At 28.0% G+C, this 24,600-nt stretch overlaps 1 protein-coding gene across 4 annotated transcripts in view; it reads left to right on the forward strand.

The window, feature by feature from the left end:
• The window catches only part of LOC128385634 (diacylglycerol kinase 1-like), a 38,915-nt gene that overhangs the window by 10,173 nt on the left and 4,142 nt on the right, over positions 1–24,600 (forward strand). For 3 of the 4 annotated variants that reach the window (XM_053344521.1, XM_053344523.1, XM_053344524.1), the window contains exons 8-19: positions 3,767–3,841; positions 5,075–5,194; positions 5,657–5,780; positions 7,234–7,322; positions 7,615–7,731; positions 11,985–12,083; positions 17,052–17,129; positions 18,722–18,816; positions 19,223–19,383; positions 19,548–19,804; positions 23,328–23,483; positions 24,174–24,514. In XM_053344521.1, coding sequence (XP_053200496.1) covers positions 3,767–3,841; positions 5,075–5,194; positions 5,657–5,780; positions 7,234–7,322; positions 7,615–7,731; positions 11,985–12,083; positions 17,052–17,129; positions 18,722–18,816; positions 19,223–19,383; positions 19,548–19,804; positions 23,328–23,483; positions 24,174–24,514 — 1,712 coding nt within the window. The remainder of the gene's footprint in view (positions 1–3,766; positions 3,842–5,074; positions 5,195–5,656; positions 5,781–7,233; positions 7,323–7,614; positions 7,732–11,984; positions 12,084–17,051; positions 17,130–18,721; positions 18,817–19,222; positions 19,384–19,547; positions 19,805–23,327; positions 23,484–24,173; positions 24,515–24,600) is intronic. The other variant, XM_053344525.1, reaches the window with a different exon arrangement.

A 24,600-nucleotide genomic window follows, 5' to 3' on the forward strand; every position in this document is an offset into this window, starting at 1 on the left:
CCATCTTGAAATACTCTTAATGTTTTTGCATTCCTTTTCCATATTCATCCTAATGTATGCAAATACCTCTAGCCAATTTTATATCATTTCCGTATCCTCAATTTGATTACTGTTTTTTTACAACTTTCTCATCCAGGATTTTATATCATAAACTAATCGCAACTTTCATCAGTTTTTATACTCCCTATTTATACATTTAATTCACCTGAATCCTTTTCCCTCCTCTTTACCCTTTTTATCATTACCGGAAATCATCATCTTATCGGTATTACTTCCGTTTTCATAATAACTTCATATTTCATGCTTCACTCATTGTTTCAAGTCTGATTCATTTAATATTTATCAATATATCACAACCAACCAAACCCAACCCAAATTTTTCAATTGAACCCTTTACCTTTAGTATTTTAATGATTTATTGTATTCGTAATGTTTTTTTGCCCTCATTTAACTTTCCTCATGATTTATGTTTATTAATAGTACATTTATTTGCATGCTAAGCGTTACATGAATAATCATTTGATCAATATTGAGATAATCACTTAACAATAAGAGCTCATTGTCTCATTCAATTAGAGAATTCATAGAAATTGTTTATAATTAGTTAGTTTGAGAAAAAACATTTAAAATGAAGCTACGTTTTCAATACTTTGATGTACAATGAATGTGAGGTAACTCTGATAATTTGAATTTTTCTCCTTATTATTGATATTTTATCACATTCTCAAAACTTTTTCTATTGATTGTGAATTAAATTGTGATTTACTATTGATATTTTTAATCGAGAAAGGAAAAGTTATTAAAAAACTTATTCGATTAGTAAGAGTTTCCCATTCTCATCTGATCCATTCAAACTATTACTACAATGAAACGCTTAAAGATCAATTGAGAACTTTTTTCACCCATACACCTCGAAACGATTATTATTAATATTACAATATTATTATTTGTGCTTTGTATTATTTACCCATAGACTTACAATCACATTTAGAGGTAAATCTTACCTGAGGTGTTTTCATGTTCTCCTTTTTTTTGCCATTGAAAGGACTTCCCCCTTCTAATGCCTTTCAGCTGATTATATGTATGAAGGTCAATTTCTCAGATTGAAATTACATAGACAGAATCTCATGAATGTTTAGTGATCTTTGTAATACACTTTTGCATAGGTAAATTTGTTTTATTTCTTGTAAAAGTTGATTCATTTTCATGTATATCCCTTGTTTTCCTGATTATATTCACATTGACATATTGCCAATTTACTCAGATTTTTGTTTCCTCATAACCTTATTATTAAAACAGATTGACAATGAGTTTATGTCAATAAAAAAAGCAAATTTTTATAAACTTTGATATTTTGTCAACTCAATTGTACAATATTAGCTTTGAATCTTTGTTTTGTATTGACTTGAGGCTATTTTTTTACACCATAACCTTTCCTTATTCCATTATTACATAAAATCATGAAAAATTGAGTTTTCAATGAACAATTTTCTCATGAATTATTTTCAAACTTTACATGTAACTAATTGTTAGATTCCATCATTTTAACAAACACATTTTTCTCTGTTGTTAATTCCGATTTAGACTTGATATTTCATGATTTCTGTTGATAATTTTCACTGTTTGTATTGATAATCATCATCTATACTTCAACTGTAAATATCTTCCTGAGATAACATTAGATGATATTCAATTCTCAGGAATCTTTGTTTATTAATATTAATACATATTACATATTATATTGTACATATTTCACTTGGAGGTCATGTTTGCATTTCTAACATGATCTTATTTTTATCATCATCAGTAAATTAATGTTATCATGTTTGCTTTGCATTTATCCTTTGATTAATTGATTTCAACCGTCAAAAGGAAAAATTTTAATTAACCAAATACTAAGATGTAAGAAGGTAAATTAAATAAGATTTCATTGTATTCGTTTTGATCTCATTCTGACAGAGACCTGATTATATAAACAATAGTGTATTCAAAGATATCTATATAAAGACGTCTAGTTAGATATAATCAAGTATAATATCATTAATACTTACAGGGTATGTCAGACGAAGCCTTCTTTTAGTCTCTGCACAACAATCAATGGATCTAAATTGTTGGACACTGGTCATCATTTCTGTTCTATGTTTTCTTTCACTAGAAATTACTGTTTTCCTTTTCAATCATCATTCACATCATGATACTCTCTCTCTCTCTCTGCATTATCATCTTACCTTAGTCTTCTCGGTACATTTATGATAATCAATTCTAGAAATCTATTCATAAGTTTACCTGCATAATAGCTGTGTGTATGCTGAATGAATAAGTAAATGATATTACTTCCAACTGTATTAGATCACTCAAGTAATACAACTCAATTTCTCTCACAATCAAATCTAATTGCACATGAATTTTTCATAATTTCAATTTCGTTCTGATTTTTGCATCTGCAATTGCAATTACACTCTAACTATGCACATATAGTCTGTAGTTAATATGTATCATTATGAGTCTGATTTGATAAAATTCAGGTAACCTAAAGGGAATTTTTTTCCATCTCTTCGAACAAAAAAAAGAACTAGAACTTTTCCCCTCATTACATTTTATATAATAGAGTAGAAAATAAGTTTCTTGATTCAAAATTCTAGTTGAAAGAGTTATTATCAGTTCTCATTTCATCCTACCTGTTTATTACATGAACCTTTTATTGTTATTAAAACTTTAGTCTTGATTATCGTTAACGATTATCATTAACCGTTTGAATATCAATTGGAATTATTTTCACCCGCTCACTTCCTTATCTCTCTCTCTCTCTCTCTCTCTCTCTCTCTCTCTCTCTCTCTCTCTCCTTTTGATTAGTTTTTACATCTCTCCTCCCAGGAGACAACTTTCAATTATCATCTGAAAATTTGAAAATTCTTATTTCTCTTAGCATTCTGTTCAGAATTTTCGAAAATTCTCTATGCAAAGGTATTAATAGTATATGGAAAGTAGTTCATATCTAATTTATGTTAATATTAACTTTTATTTCTATCTTTTCTTTTCTGTCTTATAACATTATCCCCTCCTGGAGTTTTCCTAAACATCGAGTTTCCTTTTCAAAGTAAGATACAAAGAAGAGAGAGAGAGAGAGAGCGTTACAACGATTTCACCCACTAAATATGAACGCATTTCATCAAATTATCACTTGAGAATCAGCAAGAATATAAATTATAATATTCTAGAGATAGAGATTGAAAGTATCAAGATTGAGAACTAATTTCTGTTCTCAATTTCTATCAACTTTATTCAGTCTATTTCCTGTAATATATTACAAAGAAATTGAAGCAAATTGTATTACATTAAAAATAAAACACAAAATAACATGTTTCAAGTAAAAGAAATAGCAATTTCATTAACATTGAGCACTGTTGAATCCATGATACTGATACAATTGTTTCTTTGTGTATATGCATTTTGCTTAGATGATTTCTCATGCACTTTTATTACCACAAGAAATACTCAGAGTATGCAAAGTTTTTTTTCCTCTTACCATTTGCTTTTTCCCCTCGAAACTCAATGATTATAATAATACATGAAATGAAAATTCCAAGGCTTTTCTTTCGTACCATGAATTTTTCACTTACTTTCTCAACATGATGACGATTTCTTTTTACATTAAACATTATCCTTCCTTCACTCGATTATCGTATAATCATTTATCCCATTTTACATTCTCATCTCCACTCAGAATACCAAAAAGTAATGTTACCTTTTCTTTACATGCTTTTAGGAAATTGATTCAATTGTTGACCAAATGATGACAGTCGCTGAATACCTTGGTTGGGATGTAACTGAATTAAAGCCTGTAAGTTAATGATGATACAATTGAACCAACAATTAGCAGGTTTATGGAGTACGAGATGATTAAAACAAAACGTAACCCAGTTAATTAACTTAATAGTTTCTTTTGAATTGAATAGACTTATGATAACCTATTTTAATAATGATGGTATTAATTGTCTGAGAAATGTTTTTCTCATATGTTAACATTACTTAACCACTCAATTGTTATGATGGTTAAACTAGATTAACGTTAATTGTTTACTTGTAGTTTTATTTAGTGATAATATTGTTTACCTTTATATTAATCACATCTCACTATTATTACATGTGATGCTAATCAATAACATCCAAATATTTATTAATATAATTCTGAGGATTATTGCTTATCATCAATCCAATCAGCTTATTGTTAAAATTGATAAAATTACAATTATTATTAGTTACAGGTATTCATCATTATTGCATCATTTTAATAACTTTATCATCATATTTACAGTTAAATTATAATCTCTGTTAATATTAAGTGAATAAATTTTGCTTTATTCATCTCATTTGGTTTACCCGATTCTAGAATCCACTTAATCTTGAATAAGACTTTGATAGATTATCATGAAAGATTTAATCACTCATTCATTTGAATGATGGTTGTTGATGATGGAGGTTTGAATCAGTAAAAATAGATCAGCAACAATCAAAATGATAATTAAACGTTAACAGTGTTTATCTTTTTCTCCCCCATGACAAAAGTAACGTTTAATAGTCCACATAGATGATGATGATGATGTTAATCATCTCCATCAAGATGATAAGCTTCTTGAGCCAATTATTATAATACTTAGATAGAAAGTCTAACCAAAGGCTATCTTTTAGATTCTTCTTTCTTTATCTCTAATTTTCATTCAATCTTATCTCTTATATTAACTATTATATTCATTTCATCCTCATCCTCATCATCTTTATCTGATTGAGTTAAGTCCTCTTTCAGAACCAAGAATCTCAAGTCAACAGAAACGATGAGTTATAAGAGCGTATTAATAATAATAGCAATAGATTTTGATGATGATGATGATGATGATGATGATAATCTAAGTATTAATAATGATAAACAACTTTACCACTTTTTCAATATTCTGTTTCATATTCAAATATAATAACATTAATTTTCTCATAAGCATTTACCATGTAACATACAGAATTTTTATCATGTGAAATTTTCTCTTTTTTCAATATTGATTATTTTTATCTCTTCTTTCAGATTCTTCAAGATATGATGATAGAAATTGATTATGATTCTGATGGAGCAGTTTCATTGGAGGAATGGAAACGAGGTGGACTCACAACGATTCCATTATTGGTACTATTAGGTTTAGATTCTGTAAGTAAAACTTATCATATTCCTTTCCAATTGACATTCGAGAATAATATTGGAGAGAAGAAAAAAAAATTCTTTTTTTCAATTCCAAATTTTCATGAAAAATTCATTAATTTTAGTAAATCAAAACATTGAAGACCAAAAGAAATAGCAAAAAGTTAAACTATGCATTAATTATTGTATTTATCTTTACATTAATCATATTAATGATGATTCATTTCTTCATGATGATTGTTATTGGATAGAGTCCAAGATAAACAATATCATGGTAAAGTTTTTACGATCTAATTTCACTCTGAATAGTAATTCACTAATGTTGAGTATTCTCATAAGTTTCAAATTAGATGAGAACTGCAAAGTCAATCTAAATCTTAATTCTTGTAACTCATGAATTGAGTTGATTGAATTAGAGATAGTTTATAATAATTGGAAATTAATTTTGACTTTTAATTTGGTCATTTTCAGCATAATGTTAAAGACGATGGTCAACATGTTTGGCGATTAAAAAACTTCAAAAGGCCAGCCTATTGTAACCTTTGTTTAAACATGTTGGTCGGCTCATTGGGACGTAAGGGTTTATGTTGTGTCTGTAAGTATATCAAATAAGTTATTCATATATAAATATTAGTTGTATAAAAATCAATCGATTAGTAATATTTATAACCCTTTGCTGGTTATTCAATTGAATGTTCACCATAAAATGAACAATCCCCTTGAAATGATGACTAGAGTAAAGTTAATATTTGATTTTGATTATTCCCACTCTGCTTGAGACTCAATTATATTATTAGGAGAAAAGATCTCAGGGCGGTAAAAATATTTTCCACCAGTAAATCAACCACCACCACCACCACCATCACCATTCACCACCCAAGTAATTGAATTATTAATACTAAAGGGATTGAGAAGAGAAAAAATCATTAAACATATGATTAAATCTCTTTATTAGTCTAATAATGAAAAGAAATGTAATGTACCCTGTAGATAGATAGTTACAGAGTTTTCCAAATGTTGATTCTGTGAGTGGATGGTTTGTGTGTGTGTGTTGATTGAATGAATGGTGGAAAATGTATAATAAGATGAGAACCAGAAAAGAGAAAGAAATTCAAAGTTCCAAGGAAAAACTAAAGAAACGCTAATATTAATCAACTGTTAATTCATTTTCTTATCGTTGCTTAGCATTAGATTTACTTTCTGTTGTTTTAGATTCAACTACTTAATATATAAATTACAGTTACTATTAAGTGTGCTGAGTGATATTATTACTGTTAGTTAAGCTTTAACCATTACATTATTATGGATTGAATTAACAGTCAAGGACAAACTCTAATTAAAAGAGTTTCGAAGATGAAATTGATAGTAATCAAGATCATTAACTTTATCCTTTATCCAAGTAATAATATCATTCCCTGTCTCTCACCTTTGGCATTCTCAGTGATTAACATTATTATTTACTGATAAATAATCCATTAACTGACTTTAAATTGATTCTAAATTGTTAACTTACAATTGCGAAATGCGAAAATGAGTAAAAAAGAAAAGTTGAAAATAAATCATTTTATTTATCTCATGCTATTGATTTAACTGTAAAAGACAATTCAATTTATCAAATTTAATAAGAACATTTTTTTTCTAGAAAATTATTTCAAGATTTTCCCAACATCTTCTAACTTTCCATCACATACTCTCTCTCTCTCTCTCTCTCTCTCTCTCTCTCTAATCATCATCACCTAGAAAATTGGGATGAGAAAGGTTGAATTTTCTACCTCAAGTATATCCATTGTCACCATGTTATCATTATCCCTTTTTGCTTATGGAAACTTGAGAGTGTTAAAAGAAAGTGAAAGATGAGATGATATTGTTGTCAAAAAATTTTCTCCAAACTAAATGTGAACAATATTTGAAGATTTAACCATGGAAAATCTCACTAAATCCTCTTTCATGGGATCTTAAACACTTCATCTTTAATTTTTTTCCACATGATATATTTTTTCTAATTCTCATATTCTTTTCATGTTATCCATTTTTTTTCCTTACCACAGTCTGTAAATATACTGTTCATGAACGATGTGTACAACGAGCCCCAGCTTCGTGCATTAGTACCTATGTAAAGTCTAAAAAAACTTCCCAGGTAAGTGTTTGCAACTCTCTCAAAAACTGTCCACATCAATATTTTATGCTATCAACATCTTATCTTCTCACCTGTATAATAACAAGTTAATACCATCGATCTAATCTTTGTATCTTTTTATTGTTCTTTATCCTCTCCTTTGATTTATTCATTGGTTACCATCTTCATCTTTTATCTTCATGGCTTTAACATTGTCTTTGATTACACTTTCACCTTAAATGCTTCGATTATTTTGGTTTGTTTGTACCATGATAATGATACTTATGATGATGATGATGATGATGGATCCCAGGTAATGTTGCATCATTGGACTGAAGGAAATTGTATTGGTAAATGTAGTAAATGTAAGAAACCAATCAAATCTTATAACGGTATCACTGGCCTTCACTGTAGATGGTGTCAAATGACGGTAAGAATCTCCCTCCCTCTCCCTCTCTCACTCTCTCCCTTCCCCATGATGAGCATACTGAACATGTCATTGAGTTATCAAGAAATGGTAGTTGATGAGAATTAAGATGATGATGATAACTTGAAGAAGGATAAGAAAATAATGATAATACATTGAGGTGTAAAACATTGAGTTAGATAAAGATGATAACAAGTTTATCTTTCATCATCTTCATCCTAATTTCAATCTTCAATAATAATACTCTTATCAACTTCATTGATAATCATCATCATAATCATCATTTTGTTTGAAAGAGCTCTTAACATACTAATACTATCAAAAGTATTCATCATCTTAAATCAAAAGTTTCTCACTTTCTACTCTATCTCTCTCTCATAAACTTTGATTAATCATCACCATGATCAAGTTAATAAACTGTAATTAACTATTCATGTGCAAACTATTCACATATAGGTCAATGATTATCATTACCATCGTTAAATTGATACAATAATGATTATCATTTGGTTTTCTGCTTCCCAATTCCCTGGTAAATTACTAAAAATAGATAACCTTTGTATCCTATCCTTTAGATTACCATGATTATCACTTTCTATGCTCTTAATTTACTAATCACTTGATCAAAATTCAAATAGTAAGGTGTTACTCCTACTCCCATGATCTAGCTTATTTTTCATGAAAAATTTGACATTTTTTTCAGTTGAAAATATACAATGTTTACAATCCTTTTTCAGATTATTCCATATAATCTAATGCATACCCTCAGGGTATTCATTGAATTTGTGTACACATATATTTATAATAAGTTACCTTTGAAATTTGTCATCTGTATAAATATTTCTCATGATAGTTTTGATAGTGGAAGGATATTAGTTTCATCCACTTTGTGTAGTTACTATTTGAAAATGTTCATATCCATGAAAACAAAACTGTTTACATTGAAACAAATGCATGAAAGTGATAGAAACCAAATCTACCTGCAATTTCATGGTAAACATGATGATTATTGTCACAATAATAAGTCAAACTTGAATCATTTCAACTTGAAAATGTATTAAAATAAATTCATCCACTTGAAGATAATTATGAGATGATTTTGATGACATTTTCCTCCCTGTACACATGATAATTAAGTTATTAATTGAAGAATAGTATTCAATGAGCAATTTCATTAATCAAATTGATTACCTTAATTAATAATAATAATAATAATTCATAGCAAAATTAATGATCATCATGAATATATATCATGAGTTTTGAAGATACAGAATTTTGAAAAATTGTCTAGACAAGTTGATTATTTAAACATTGATTGGAAATGAAGTTTATGATATAATTGATGAAAATTAATGAACATTTCACAATCATCGTGATGATTATCATCATGACTTATTGAAGTTTTCACCCTTAATAATCCAGATTAGGGAATTTGTATCTTTCAAGTTGATCTGTTGATCATTAGAGGCAATGATATTAATCTTAATCTCGATTTATACAACAATCAGATTAATGATTATCTCTTTTTTTGATCTCGTTGCGTTCAAATCCATTTTACCAGTATAAACATTTAGTACAGTTAAGTGATTTGATAAGCTTTGGCAAACAAGTCAAACTAAACAAAAAGCCTTGACCACTGGTCATTTCTTAAGGCATTATGTCTCAATCCAGTATCTTACCTATGAATGACTTTCTTTTCATTCTTAATCTCAACTCGATTTTGCTAAAACTTTTTTTTTCCGTTACCAAATGATTTATTTTATCTTCCATCTCATGATGATCATCAATCTCCCAGGGAAAATTCATTCAAATCAAATGATTCTGCCTGGAACACATGAGAATGATTATCTTTAGAACATTATTATTCTGATGAAAAATGAAGCCAAAACTGTTGATCAATTAATTCATTTAATATAATTATCCTCTTTCATTTAGAATGTCAATCATTTAACTAATTCAATGAATTCAAGTAAACAATTAAATCAATGACACTTTAACTGTTATTGATCAACACTAATTTAAAAATCCTTCATAACATGAATTGATTAATAATATCAAACCTTTAATACATACAGTATCTTGACAGTACGTTTATCGTCAATTACGAAATTTTGATCTGATTCAGATTCATTGATAAACATACAAAAAAAATTTTGTGAAAATATCACGATTTCTCGAAAAGTTATATAATTTTAATTTCACTTAAACCGAACTTTTCCAAACAAAGTGAGCTTTTTCGAGCATTCAACTCAAAATAACATGAGAACCATAGGAGATACGATACTGAGCCGATGATGAATTTTGTTCCAATTTACTCATGAATAATGAAAATTTGAAATTCATAACTAATCTATATATACAAAATACCAATTCTATGAAAAATCGATTATGATTTTTAGTAATAATTAAGATAAAAAAATCTCTTGAATCTTTTAATTCTAACATAATTTCAAATTAGCTGAGTTAACTGTTGATTTCAGAAAATCGTTATTGATTAAAAACACTTATCAAATTATATCTAGAATCTATGTTATTCTCAAATTCATTAAATTGATTAATCCTGATCTGATTACAATCTGAAATCAATACTTGAATAATCTTAGTATAAACGCTACTGATCAAGATACTGTATGCTGGTTATCATGGTTATTGATTCATTCCCATGAGCAATCAGTTAATTGTTGACAATTACATTTATCTTGTTATCGATATCCAAAAGTTCAACTCAGATTCAACTTTAGTGTTCTCAATGTTTATGATAAGTTTGGTTCCAATAATAATCCAAATGATGTAATAAAATGACCATGATCAGTGGTCAGTTTACTACTACAAATTATAATTATTATTTTCACCATCATTTAAATAAACCCACTGTGTATCTAGATGATGTAATTACTTTAAATGGTTATATCAACACTTAATATTAATAATAAACTTCCGTTTCCTTTGATATTTATGTATAAATATTACTTATGCTGAGATTATTGGACATTGATAATATTTATATTTATGCTAATCAATTGTGTTGTAATAATAATAAATATCTTAATCGTTGTTATTATAATAATACTTTTCAGTAATCTCTTATATCAAATAATGATTATTGAAATGTTAGTCCAGTTGGATGAATATTATCATGAAGAATAAGTAAATGAGATTAACATGGAAACATTTTTTTTCCTGAGTTTGGATAACATATTTAAATGAACTTTTGATTAGATTAAGATGAAGATTAAGATAATAACCAAAGTAACGATTGATTATTTCAGGAACAACGAAAATCGTTAATCTAAATCTAATTAACTCTAATCTATTTAATCACCCTGATTGAGACACACCCTTGCCCTCTAATGAATAGTTATCATGTACCTCTGATTAAAACCTTCCCATTATCACCTTTTAAAATTAAATCCATTTACAGGGTGATGATTACCATGAATTTAACTCTGAATTTACCTTGAAACTTATCAAAACTTGTTGATTTATAATCTTATTTATAAGATTAGATGAAAATAATCAAAACAGGCAATGAATTATCATGATCCTGAAATTGTTTACAACTTATGATAAACGATTAATCTAATCCTACAATAACAATCAACTAATTAATTGATAATTTTCAACTCTTTTCCAAATAATAATAATTAAATTGTCAATCCAATAAAAATGATCAAAATCAACATGAAAGTAACGATAACATTAATTAGGGAACAGTTTGTTTATCTACTAATTAATTAATTGATTTAGTTTAATTCTTAATTACAGTAGCCTTGATTTACTAAATAATATCATGGTGTTAAATCATATTCACCTAAATCATTACAATTTATTTATAATTGATTTAAACAGAGCAATTAATTGATTGATTTAAAGGAAAAGCAAAATAAAAAAAAACTTTTACTTCCCTCAACATAAACACACAGGGTTACACATTATATTCATGAATCTATTGAGTACAATTAAAAACATGTTCACTAATTAATGTGGGAAGATAATGATTAACTGGTTACAATTAATTGATGTGTTAATTTTGTCTATATTAACACTTAACTAAATTGTTGTAACATTGTAACAGAAAATAATTGTTGTTGGTAAAACTAAACGTTACCCTCATTATTATCATTCCTACTCTTATTTATACATTGCAATGGTTTCCTATTCTGTTTTCCTGTTGATTTAAATTGTGGAAACAATTTAAATTAACTTTTAATTAAAAATGATCTTATTAATTGTTGTCTCTTTCTTCCTGTTCACAGCTTCATAGTCACTGTGCTTCTCAGGTTAAACCAGAATGTTATTTGGGTGAACATAGAGATCACATATTACCACCTACAACAATTTGTCCAATTGTCTTGGTAAGTATAACAATTAAATTAGTATCTTTATTTCATCCTTGATCATCATCAGAATCCGTTAATCACTTTGATGATTATTGAGTTGCCAATATTTAGAGTAATTAACTAATTTAGTGTTTATCTTATTCTGAAGATAAATTTAGTAATTCTTATCAAATCCAGATTAATCTAATCCCTTAATTAATTTAGATTATCCTTTCAGGATATATTTTCAAATCTCTTTGTATATTATCTGGAGTTTATTTTGTTTCGTTGCTCTTGTTTATTAATTTGATATTTAATTACTTTCTCAATGACGATTGTAACAATTTATTTGTACTATTGATGATTTGTAGAATTGAATTGTTTATAATCATTTAATTGCTGTGAATTGATTGTGCAAACATTGTTGTTGATAATTGATTGAACTGTTGATTATAATGATTTTCTTACGTTAATTGTAACAATAATAATAAATAAGCAACAATTTGAATAAATTGTTACAAACTTTTATTAGTAATACATTGACAATTATGATTATACTAATTGTGGAAAGGGAAAGTTTAATTAAGTTGATTTCTAATCAATTACTTTTGATCATTAATGTTGTGACCGAATCCCAAATTAACTCTAATGTCTCTCTTGTATATATTTAGAGTAATAATAATGTACATAAATAGAAAGCAATTGAGGTTTATCAATCTTATTGATTCCTAATGCATCATGTTGATAATCATCATTATCTTTATTAGTCTGAATGAAAATGGTTATCGTTGATGATTAATTGTAATAATGATTATCACAATAACGAAATTGCATCTTGATGAAACTTTTTTTTGTTGACAACAGTTGAAAATTGAGGTTTTTGTTTTTATTTTCACCATGAAATTCATCATGATTCATAAGAAAGAAAAAAGTAAAAGTTATCCTGATTTAATTTTTAAAACTAAGATGAAAATTATTCATTTTTGATTAATCATGTTCATAGTAAATAATGTATCATGAATATCATATACATGAGTTTCTACCATGAGATGATAATATAATGAACAGTTTGATGAGCAACATTCAAATTGATTACTCTGTGAAACATTAATGACATCATCTCAACGAATCATCATCAGAATTATCATCCACCTCAAATTGAACATTGGATAAATATAATAAGTGAAAAAGTTCTGAGCATGAACCATGATAAAGAAACCAGGAAGTTATATTGTTCAGGGATGAACTAGAGAGAGAGAGAGAGAGAGAGAAAATCTCAGTCATGTATCAGGAACCAGAATCTACGAAAACTTTCCCAATGGATTAAGAGGTGGATTAGATTAGCCAGAAAATGTCACCATGACCTTTAATTGTGACTATTGATCAATTGTCAATTATATCATCAGATTAATTGGTGATTCTTTATCTTTTTCCTTTCATTTATAATTAATCTTTGTAATTTAATTACCGGATATTAATTGATCGTTATTCCTTTTTTTTCTTCATACCAATCAATTAATCAAGTAATTCCTTTTCCTATTCTAATCACTTAATTCCTTCAATTTATTTTATCGTTACATTGAAATAAAATACATGATTGAAAATGAATAAACAATCAATTTATTTAAGACATGATCATCATCTCAATTTTGGGTTAATCACTCAATTGATTAGATAAAATCCTAAATCCTGGTTCTTTCTTGATTCTTTATGATTAACATTTAGCATATACTTTGTATATGCTAATCTCATTAACTCTGTTGAATTGGCTGATTAAAAGTGATTAGATTATCTTGTGTTTTTTTATGTTACTTTATCATCCAATTGATTCTCAATTTTCAAGCTTGATCTCATCTATTATTTATAAATAAACTCATCATGAAGATGACAATCTATCACTTGGTGTTGATTGATTAAACTTTGAAAATGAATTCACAAATTAATGTTATCAAATAATCACAATCCTATCAGCTGATTTATCAATAATATATAAGACTTGTCAAATTGTAACCATATGATGTTTACAATTTGATTTATGCTTGTGAAAAGTTTTCTCATTACTTATCTGTATCTCCATGTTTTGTATTATCCATTTTCTTATTTGTTTTCTTTAGATTCAATCAGCTGATTTGCAACTTATTCTTTTATTCTTTATACTCTCTAATACTTTCGAAAGACCGAAAATCTGTTGATCAATTGTCTATGGACAATTGACCATTAACCACAGGTTTCTATTGTGGTGTTCATCTCCCATGTTTATTATTAGTGACCAGAGAAAGTGTATTAATCCAATCTCCATCTCTATCTGTTTAGTATATTACAGATTAAACCAAAAGATATTAATACCCATTCCTTACCATGGAGAGAGAGAGTATATCATATTCACTGTTATATCCAATTCTGCCTTGTGAGAGATAAATATAAGTTATAATGGATTGACCTGAGAGTGTAACTAAAAATAGATTGAATGAAAATATAGTAAAATCTGTAAGATTAGAGATTGTACTCATTTTTTTTGTTTCCTTTTAGTTTGTGATGTTTGATTATTACCCAAATTATAATAATAACAGTCAACCAACAATAACAACAAAAATCTAGGTCAAACTTAGGCAACGTTTTCATTTACGTTTTCATCATCATCATCATCAAATGATATCGTCATAAAGTTGAGAGTTCATTGATAATATCTGAAACTATTAGTCAAAGACTATCATCAATCCTTTTGGATTTGATTTATGTGTAGTGTGTGTATATATTTTCACTCCCACAATCAAAAGACAATAACAATTTATTATATTACAATTTGAGAGAAGATGATTTATCACAATCTTCTTGCCCATCTCAAATTCATGATAAATTTTAATCTGATTTCTTGCAATCTTCATGGTGATGATATATTATTATTATTGTATTAATATTAAGTTGATAGTAACCTAGAAAAAAATAAGGTTAATCTTAGCCAGAAAAAAAAATTCTGTTTTCACTCCCTTTTGATTTTTTTTGTTGACGATTTTCATGATACCAGAAAATTGCTCCCATCATCATGAACATGAATGAAAGTAGTTGCTGGTAATAGTTCAGTAACCATGATATTTCATGCGATATTATCACACTGTCATTGTTGCTCTTTTTTTTTGTTATACTATTTCAAATATTATTTATAAGTTTTTCTATTCTCAAATTGTTTTTAACCTCGAAAAGGTTAAATGATGGATTCGATTGAATGAAATACAAGGTGTAACTTCCGTTTCCAGGTATTATGATGATGATGTTCCTTTGAATTGAGAGGGAAAAGTTCATTTCCCAGAATAGTTCATCTCTATGTATATTTAACCTTTTCTTTTACCAGGGAAACTCAATATCTTTCTATGATTTAATTTTCATTTCTTTTGTTTATATTAATCAGTTCGTATATTATTTTATGTGTTTATTTTTTTTCTCTCTCTCGTGAAAATTAATTATCTCACCGATTCGAGATGAAATGTTTCAAATTATCGACCCAGTTAAAAAATAACTCGTAATCTGATTCTGTTACCATCTTTTTGAATATATGAGCTCATGATGATGAAAATTCAATATTATCATTGGTATTATTCATTTGATGATGATTTTACCTTTCGATTTATTTTCAATTGCATTTCATCATCAATATTATCTGAATTTTCATTAAATGCTGAGTGAAATTGCTGCAAGCTCTTGAATGGAAAATTGAATTTCCATGAGAATTATTCAGATACTTGATTATATTTGTTTAAATATATGAGAATGATACAGATGATAAAAGCATTCACTTCGGAAGGTAAAAAAACGCCAGGGAATTTGTATTAATTAAATGAAAGAAAAATTATTCACTCATTCAGCTTTCAACAAAGTGAATATAAAATATAACCAATACACAATTTCCATGGACATTTAATCAGCAACTAACCAGGGAATGGAAAAGTTTTAAAGCTGATAAACTCTCAGATAATGAATGACCAAAGTTTAAATTCTAGTTGAACTGAACTTTTCCTGAGAAACAAATTGTTGGGTCAGATCTTACTCTTTATTTTCTTTAGGTTTCAATTCCGATTCTTGTATTAACTGAATTTCTCTCGCTCTCTTGATTTGAATTGAGCATCAATCTTTGCTCTTTTGATGGAAAATTTTCCTTCGCATTTATCTTACCTTCTTATTTCATCATTTCATCTTTATCCTTGATGATTCAGTTGAATGAAACAAAATATATCATTCTATTGTGTTAATTAGATTTATAGTAGAAAGAAAAGTGAAGATGATGATGAAAAGATGAAAGATAAATGCAAAGACAAAGGAAAAAAACTAAATAGATCAGGAAAAGGGTGGAAACTGTCAATGTCAAAATGGTTCATTGTTGTGATGAAATATCGGTTAATCAATTAAACTGTTAACATGGGATAAGTTGAACATAGTTAGATGTGAATATAATTAATGGTTCAGGTCACCATGATAACAAATAGATGAAGATGGAAAGTAAACTTCAATAGATTGGAAATAAAGTTCATATCATTTTTCATTCATCTTTTACGTATTCATGATGGATTATCAGGGAGAAAATTTTCCATTCTAGAAAAATGCTCTAACTTCACGAGTCTCTCTCTCTCTTTCTTTTGCCATTTGAATTCAGGGCTTTTCCTACAATATTTTTCATGATAAATATCATGGTGGTTATTAAGATTCACATTGACCTCTTATCCATAATATTTGTTATCATAAACCATTTGAATGGCCATCATGAATTCATAATCATTGACACTTTTATTGGTCAATATAATTATCGCCTTAGTTCATGGTGAATTAATCTCACCAAGGACCTTTTTTAGTCCAAAAATTGATGTTATTAAATTGTGATTTGATGATCAACAAATTGAATGAGTTATTTCACCAATTATAATGATGATAATGATCTAATACTAAAAGACTATTCAAGTTAATTGCTCTCAACTAATCAGATTGTACATTTTTTTTCATTATCTCCATTTACAGGAACGACAGAAAAGTTTAAATAGTGAGAGAAATCAGAAGAAATCATTATCTCGAAATGATTCAGATTCCAAGTCATCTGTAAGTATTATGAAAAAATTTCTATTCTTTTTCATATTAATATCATGATGAGATTATTTTCATCATTATTTTTCAATTGAATTGTTATACTGCTTCATACCTTTTGGATTTTGTTTCTATTGTTGTTATTGTTTATATTCATGAATTCAGCCTGGTCTTGAAGTGTTGCATTTATCATGACAATGATATATGTCCCCATGTGTGTTACTTCGTGTGTTGGTAAGATGAAATAATAACATTGGTAGTGGTTTACAGATGATTCTGATCCTCTGACGATAATGATAATGATGATAATGTTAAGGGATGTTTGGTAAAGAGAGAGGAGGATAACATGAGAAAGAGAGAGAGAGAGAGAGAGAGAGAGAGATTTAAATTTGGTTCACTGAATATCATGAAGATAACAGACTGGAAGAGATTATTCTGAGGAGGAAGAAGAAAAAATAATCAATGGGTTATCCGTTTGATGTCGTTTGCTACTTATCATGGAAGGAGAAACTTTTTTTTGTCGTTCCCACTTCTTTCTTCATCATCCTTTTCCTCCCATAGTTACATAAGAAATTGAAAAAGAACAGAAAATTATTGTTACAGATTCTGATTCTTCCGATGATTCTGTGATGCTGTCAATTTTATCATCTTCATGTACCACCAACCAAACTTGAAAACATGTTCCATCCTCAATCCAGCTCACATCTTCATCTAGAATATAATACACACACACACACCATGTATATATATACCACCATCACCACCACCTCCTTCTTCCTGATAAAATGAAAGGATGATGAGAAGAAAAAATTTTTCATCTCTCAAACTCCATAGCGTTATATTAGATATACACAAAAGTGTCAAGGGACTTTAAAAGAAGATCAATTTTCAGGTCAAGTGAGCCAAATGAAGAGATTTGAATTGAATCTCTTTTCATCTTACTCTCATTGATGTCATATCATTTTCTTAATGTGTGTTTCATCCGCCTCATCTTTATCTCCTTCTCCCATTGAAATCCAAGTATAATCCAAAGTTTATACTTACTTTTCTTCTTACCAGACTGGAAATGATAATAGACAATCCCAATTCCTTACCTTTCAAAATTATAAGACATCAAAAAGTATAAAATACAATCTCTGAAGACAGGAGATGTTAGTATTTTACTCAGTAGATTATCATTGAACTTGAATCATGAATCCAATACATGGTAACAAGAATGATTGATTTCTCATCTTTTTTAATGAAAATATCAAAATGAACTGTTAGCATTTTTCCTCCATTGAAAGTTAAATATTGAGAACTCATGTTATCTAAATCACCTTGTCTTCAACCATGAACATGATCGTAAATGAATTTGATTCCCAACTAATGAGAATTAAAAATTTACTTTCCGAATGAACGATTTTCTTTAATTAAAAACGATTATCACACAAAGTATGTATCAGATGATGAGCTTCTGAGTCTCAGGTAAGTTTGAAGGGATTGAAACAATAACAACAAAAATTTTGAGCAGAGAATTGACGAGATTAATCATGATACCAATTGAATTGAGTTCTTAAGTTGAATAATTAATTTTCTCATTGTTTTTTTTTCTTTTTTCGTAACAGGTTAGTCCAATTTCGTTCCAAATGACTCCTCTTCCAGGTACACATCCTCTCCTGATTCTGGTGAATCCTAAAAGCGGTGGAAGACAAGGAATGCGGTAAAAAAACGAAGATTTCTATTCAAATTATTATTTTTCTCATGTTCCTATTTCATCATCATTTCACTTTTCTATTTTAATAACAATGATAACATCACATTATCACTATAACTACACTGGAATATAATTTCTTTAGCCTTTAACCTTTGCCAAAACTTTATTTGGAACAATCAAGTTTCTCAGTTGAAGAATTTTCCTTAGTTACTTTTCATCCGTTCACCCTGAACTTTTTACCTGTTCAACTGTTGAAAAGTTCAATCAATAGAAAAGTGAACTTTATTATAATATTTGTCTCACTTTGATATTTGTTTTTTTCTTTTCTCTTTTCTCTATCTTATAGTCTTTTGAATTTTACAAATTTAATCTAATTTTACAAAAATTCATTTTTCTTATTCAATGTTTGCAGAATTTTTCGAAAATTTCAATATCTTCTCAATCCAAGGCAAGTTTGTAATATCGCCAAAGGAGGTCCAGCTCAAGCTCTTCAATTTTACAAAGATATTCCAAATTTTCGTGTCCTTTGCTGTGGAGGTGATGGTACAGTTGGATGGATTCTCGATTCCATAGGTGTGTTTATATAAGAAATTAATGATAAACAGTAACTTGGCTTATTCGTATTTATATTTACCTTTATCTCATATTAGATATAGAGTTTTGTATCTCTATTTATTTCTGGTAATCATTTCCTTATGAATTCTGAATTGCTTATGATCTTATTATTTACTATCCAGATAAAATGAGCCTTTCTCTCAATCCACCAATGGCTATACTCCCACTGGGAACAGGTAATGATCTTGCTCGTTGTCTTCGTTGGGGTCCAGGTTATGATAACGAAAGTTTAAACAAGATACTCAAAAGGGTTGAACATTCATCAACCGTAATGTTGGATCGTTGGAAGATTGATATTTCTACCTGTGGTGGTATGGAAACAGAAAAAGGTGACCCAATACCCTGTAATATATTCAACAATTATTTTTCAATAGGAGTGGTAAGGGTGACACATTTATCTATATAATATATAATATTATATATTTGATATTCTCTCGATAACAATTTATTATCTTTATCCAGTTTCTCTTTCCACTTATTAACTAATATAATCCAATAACATGGTTGTGATCATTCTCGTCATCATTTCAACATTTATCATGAATTTCCTCCTTTTTTTACTCTCATGATAATTCAATGAGTCCATTGAATGGGGAAAATGATATTGTAGTTATCAGTTTTGTATTTATCATCATCATCATCACCAGGAAATGTTGTTCTGGATTAAGAAATAGCATTTCCGAGTTAGATGATTTCTTTTCACTTGCTTGCAATTGAAAATTATGCATGGTCAGTTTTTTATCATCTTCTCTCATGATATTAATAGAATTTTTTTTTTCGCCTTCCAGACTGACCCTTTTTCTCATCTTATGAGTATATTATTTAGCATTTAAGGGATTTAATGAAACGGAAGTTTTTCTCTCGCTTTCAGGTAACTAGAATTTTCCTCAAATTTTTCATGTTTTCAACGTTACGAAGTGATTGTCGTTGCAACGAAACTTTTATCGATAGATTATTAGTTGGTGTGTCGAGATTGTATCAAAGTGAACCTTTAGAAGTTGAACTTTTCGAATGCTGTTTCGAATCGTTGAAAGATAAATGTCATCTTAATGTTATTCAACCATGGAATTACCTTACGACTTTTATCTCGAAAAGAAATGTATCCTTTTATTTAAAGGATTCATAACTTGATAAAATTTTGGAAAATCAGTGATCCATTATTTTTCAATTATTCATTCATTCAGAATTCAGGTAAAGAGTTTGTTGATAGTCTTGAGTGAATTTCCAGAATCAACTAACCAATTCCATTTATGATTGAGTCTCAGAATTATTGGGAAAAAAAAACTTCTATCGAGTTTATAAATATTGTAATATCCATCAGTTTGATATGAAAATTCACAATTTAAGAATCAATTTTTTGTTTCTCTTTTCTGCTTCCGTCAGAATTAATTTGATAAAATGAATATTGACTAAGCACAATTTAGATATTGAAAAGTTCAACAATTCAAGATGATCAAGTTTACCATGTAAAAGCTTTCGGCTATCAGCTGATATCTTATTGGAAATTATCTTGTTATCATGAAGGATATTTGAATTACATTATTCTCATCGTTACTGATGATCAGTTTCTTAGATAAATTAGATTTTAATTGTTACAATTTAACTTTGCGATGATAACATGTTATCAAAAATCGTTTTATCCTCTTAATTTGATTATCATTTATTTATATTGTTCCATCCTTGGGAATCTATTGATTTCCATTAAACTGATGAGTTTGATGATGAAAATCTATTACTTTGAATCTTTAATGATTTACTAATTGTTTCTGTAAATATTTAATAATATTGAAACAATGATCAATTTATTATTAATTAATTGTGATCCTTTCAAAAACCAATCATCTTAAATTGATTCTGAGTGATGATTTAGATTATATTTATCTTGAGATGTTGTCAATTTTGGTGATGATAATCATCAAGTATTGATAACTGATTAACTTATTAATATTATTATTGTGATTATTTGTCTCTATGATTAACAGTTGAGCTGATTTTCATCAAATTAATTGTTTATTATTATCGATTTAGCTTTCAAAACATTTTCATCATACTAAAAATCCCAAATGATTAACTAGATCACGACAATTGATAAATAACAATCCAATTGATGTGATTAAAGTTTTTCCAATTTATTTAAGTTAATGATTATAATGATGATGAAGATGAAGATGATTAAGCTTTGAACACTTTGTCAACAATCAAATTAATTGCTGTTGACAATTTATTTAATTTATTATCATGATAAAACTACTTGATATTAATACAATGTCAATGTTTTTATCAATAGTTAATCATTATTAATGATAACCAATAGTTGATTCATTTTGACAAGCAATCAGTTTAATTGTTATTATTTTAAATTTTCCAATTGAATTGCCCTGAAAAGATGACAATTAAAGTTAGTAACTTTTATTTTTATACCAAAAAATCATGTAATTTAAACAATTAACAGTTAATCACTTTTTTCAAACGAATCGAAATATTAATAGTAACCAAAATACACACCAGATGGCGTAGTTGTTTTCCAAAGTTTAGTTTGAATTTTTGGAAAATTTGATTAATAAATTAGACAATCAAATCGATGATTAATGATGAGGAATGATAAATTAGGCTGATTAGATGAGATGTCTATTATGAGACCGGGTTTCATTTTCTTAAACATGATTAGTTTCATGATGAAATTTCCAAACTGAATTAGTTATTGGGATTTGGGAACTTGACTGAACATTGATGATGAAGATAACCTTGAATAGGATTGAACTTTATCCTTTGCTAGACTGACCATGAGCTTTTTTTATATTGCTACTAACAAACTGATAGACAAAGTTTCCCTTCATTCACCAAATCATCATGATGATGATGATGATTTACCAATCATCAGAATCAGAATTATCATCTGAAAAACTAAAGAGGAACAGAAAAGTTCAGCAATTTGTTCAAGTCACGAATACGTTACGTGCCTGGAAACGATTTCCAATGACTTTCCTATTATATAAATTATTTGCTTTGAGATTTGCTCTTTTTTTTAATAGATGACAATTTATCTGAACAAATTATTTATCATTGATTATTTACTTCATTATTATCGAAATAATTTATTCCCATCCAATCATCTGTTTATTGTAAATAAACAACAATTTTTTAATAATTCACACTTTTTGTTTACAATCCAATTGTCTAACAATCCGTCAATGTGATAAATGTTGCTTACTTTTGTGTTACCGTTATATTGATTAACGATTTATATTATTATTGAGATGATGATGCTTTTAGCCTGTTTCCCTCTCTATCTTGTCATCATTCACCATTTTACCATGAAAAATGAATGTAACTCTCTACCATCTCATGAAGAGTATGAATTTATATCATAACAAGAATACATAAAAATGATTATATTTCATCAATCGACTCAGTCTGTTGATCGGTGAAACTTTTTTTATGTGTCCATTTTTATGAGTTTTGCTTTCTGTTGATGGGAAAACATTACCATTAGTAAATTGTTCATTGTTATTATAATATTATAATCAGATCAGAAATCTTCAACTTTCAGGGTGATTCAAACTTAAGATTCAGGGTAATAGTTGAAATATGAAACAAAGTGTCTATTAATTTATGTTTTTCTTTCATGGAAGACAAAGAAACAATCAATTCATTGGTAAATCAATGTTCAGAACTTTTCGAAACTTTTTCATTACATTCTTAGCTTTTCTTTTCCCATGAATTTACAAATCAATATGATGATGAATTCTTTGGATAATAAATTGTCTCGAAATTGTATCAATCGATTTACCGTTATTTCAATACTTTTTGTAACTAATTTTTTTCTTCTTCTCTCCTATTATTTAACTACCGTTTAAATTGTCATATGATGGTGATGATTATGATTTATATTGATCATCTAGGATGCTTCAATTGCTATTAAATTTCATCTGGAGCGTGAAAAACACCCTGAAAAATTCAACAGTCGCATGAAAAATAAGATGTGGTACTTTGAGTTTGCAACATCGGAAACATTTTGTGCAACATGTAAAAATCTTCATGAAGATGTTGATGTCATGGTAATTATAAAAATCTTACTTAATCACAATTAACTCCAAAATTAACAATTTCCCTACGATAATGATCAAGGTAATCTGATCCCATAACAATAGTAATGTAGTAATAATATAACAGTTGAAGATACGAGGCTCATTAACTTTCAATTTAATATCATTAACAATTAACAACAAAGTGTTACAACAATTATAATCATGAATATATTTCCTGTCATGAAAAGATTGATGATTAATTTGATTAAAATCAATTTATCATTTATAACAATTATACTAATCAAATTGAACATAGATTGACAAATTTATTCAATATCATTCATAAATATTGAATGAAAAATCAATCATTTTTAGTTGATTATGTTTTTCATTATTACCTTTTTATTCAATCAGATATTAAATTTCATCACCTTCAAGTTGACAGTTGAATTGATTAAATTAATTCAATTATTAACAATGAGACAATTAGATTGTTTTGTAATACAAAACAAAAAGTTTATCAAAGGTCAATTGTGATTGTTTATCAATGTGACAAAATGAATTTAAATTAAATGGTCATTTACCTGGACTATCATTTGCATAATTGATTATCAATGAAACAACATTCTGTTTATAGTTATAAATGATTACAATTAACTGATTTGTATTTATATTTTTTGTTTCCTTCTCCGTGTGAACAATTAAATGGTTTTGTCTCAGTGTGATGGTGTTTCGCTTGACCTTCGTAATGGACCTTCCCTTCAAGGTATTGCCGTCCTTAACATTCCAAGTATCTATGGAGGTTCTAACCTTTGGGGTGATAATTTATCTCAACGAAATCGTAGTAAGATTAGGAAAAAAGCGAAGAAAAAACGTCGAAAAGAGAGAGAAAACTCCAGTAATAGTTTCTCAACAACTGACCTGTCCACTGCTGTACAAGATATTGGTGATAAGATGATTGAAGTAATTGGTCTAGAAAATTGTATGCACGTTGGTCAAGTTAAGGCTGGATTAAGAGCTTCTGGACGTAGATTAGCTCAATGTTCATCAGTAGTAATAAGGTAAGAAAGATTAACGTCATCTCTTAATCTCTAATTGCTTCTATTAACTATGTTACTATTATTTACTAATTGTCCATTGATAAATT

The sequence above is a fragment of the Panonychus citri genome, unplaced genomic scaffold (genome assembly GCF_014898815.1).
Source record: "Panonychus citri isolate SS breed McGregor unplaced genomic scaffold, ASM1489881v1 Contig00049, whole genome shotgun sequence".
In the NCBI taxonomy this organism is placed as follows: Eukaryota; Metazoa; Arthropoda; class Arachnida; order Trombidiformes; family Tetranychidae; genus Panonychus; species Panonychus citri.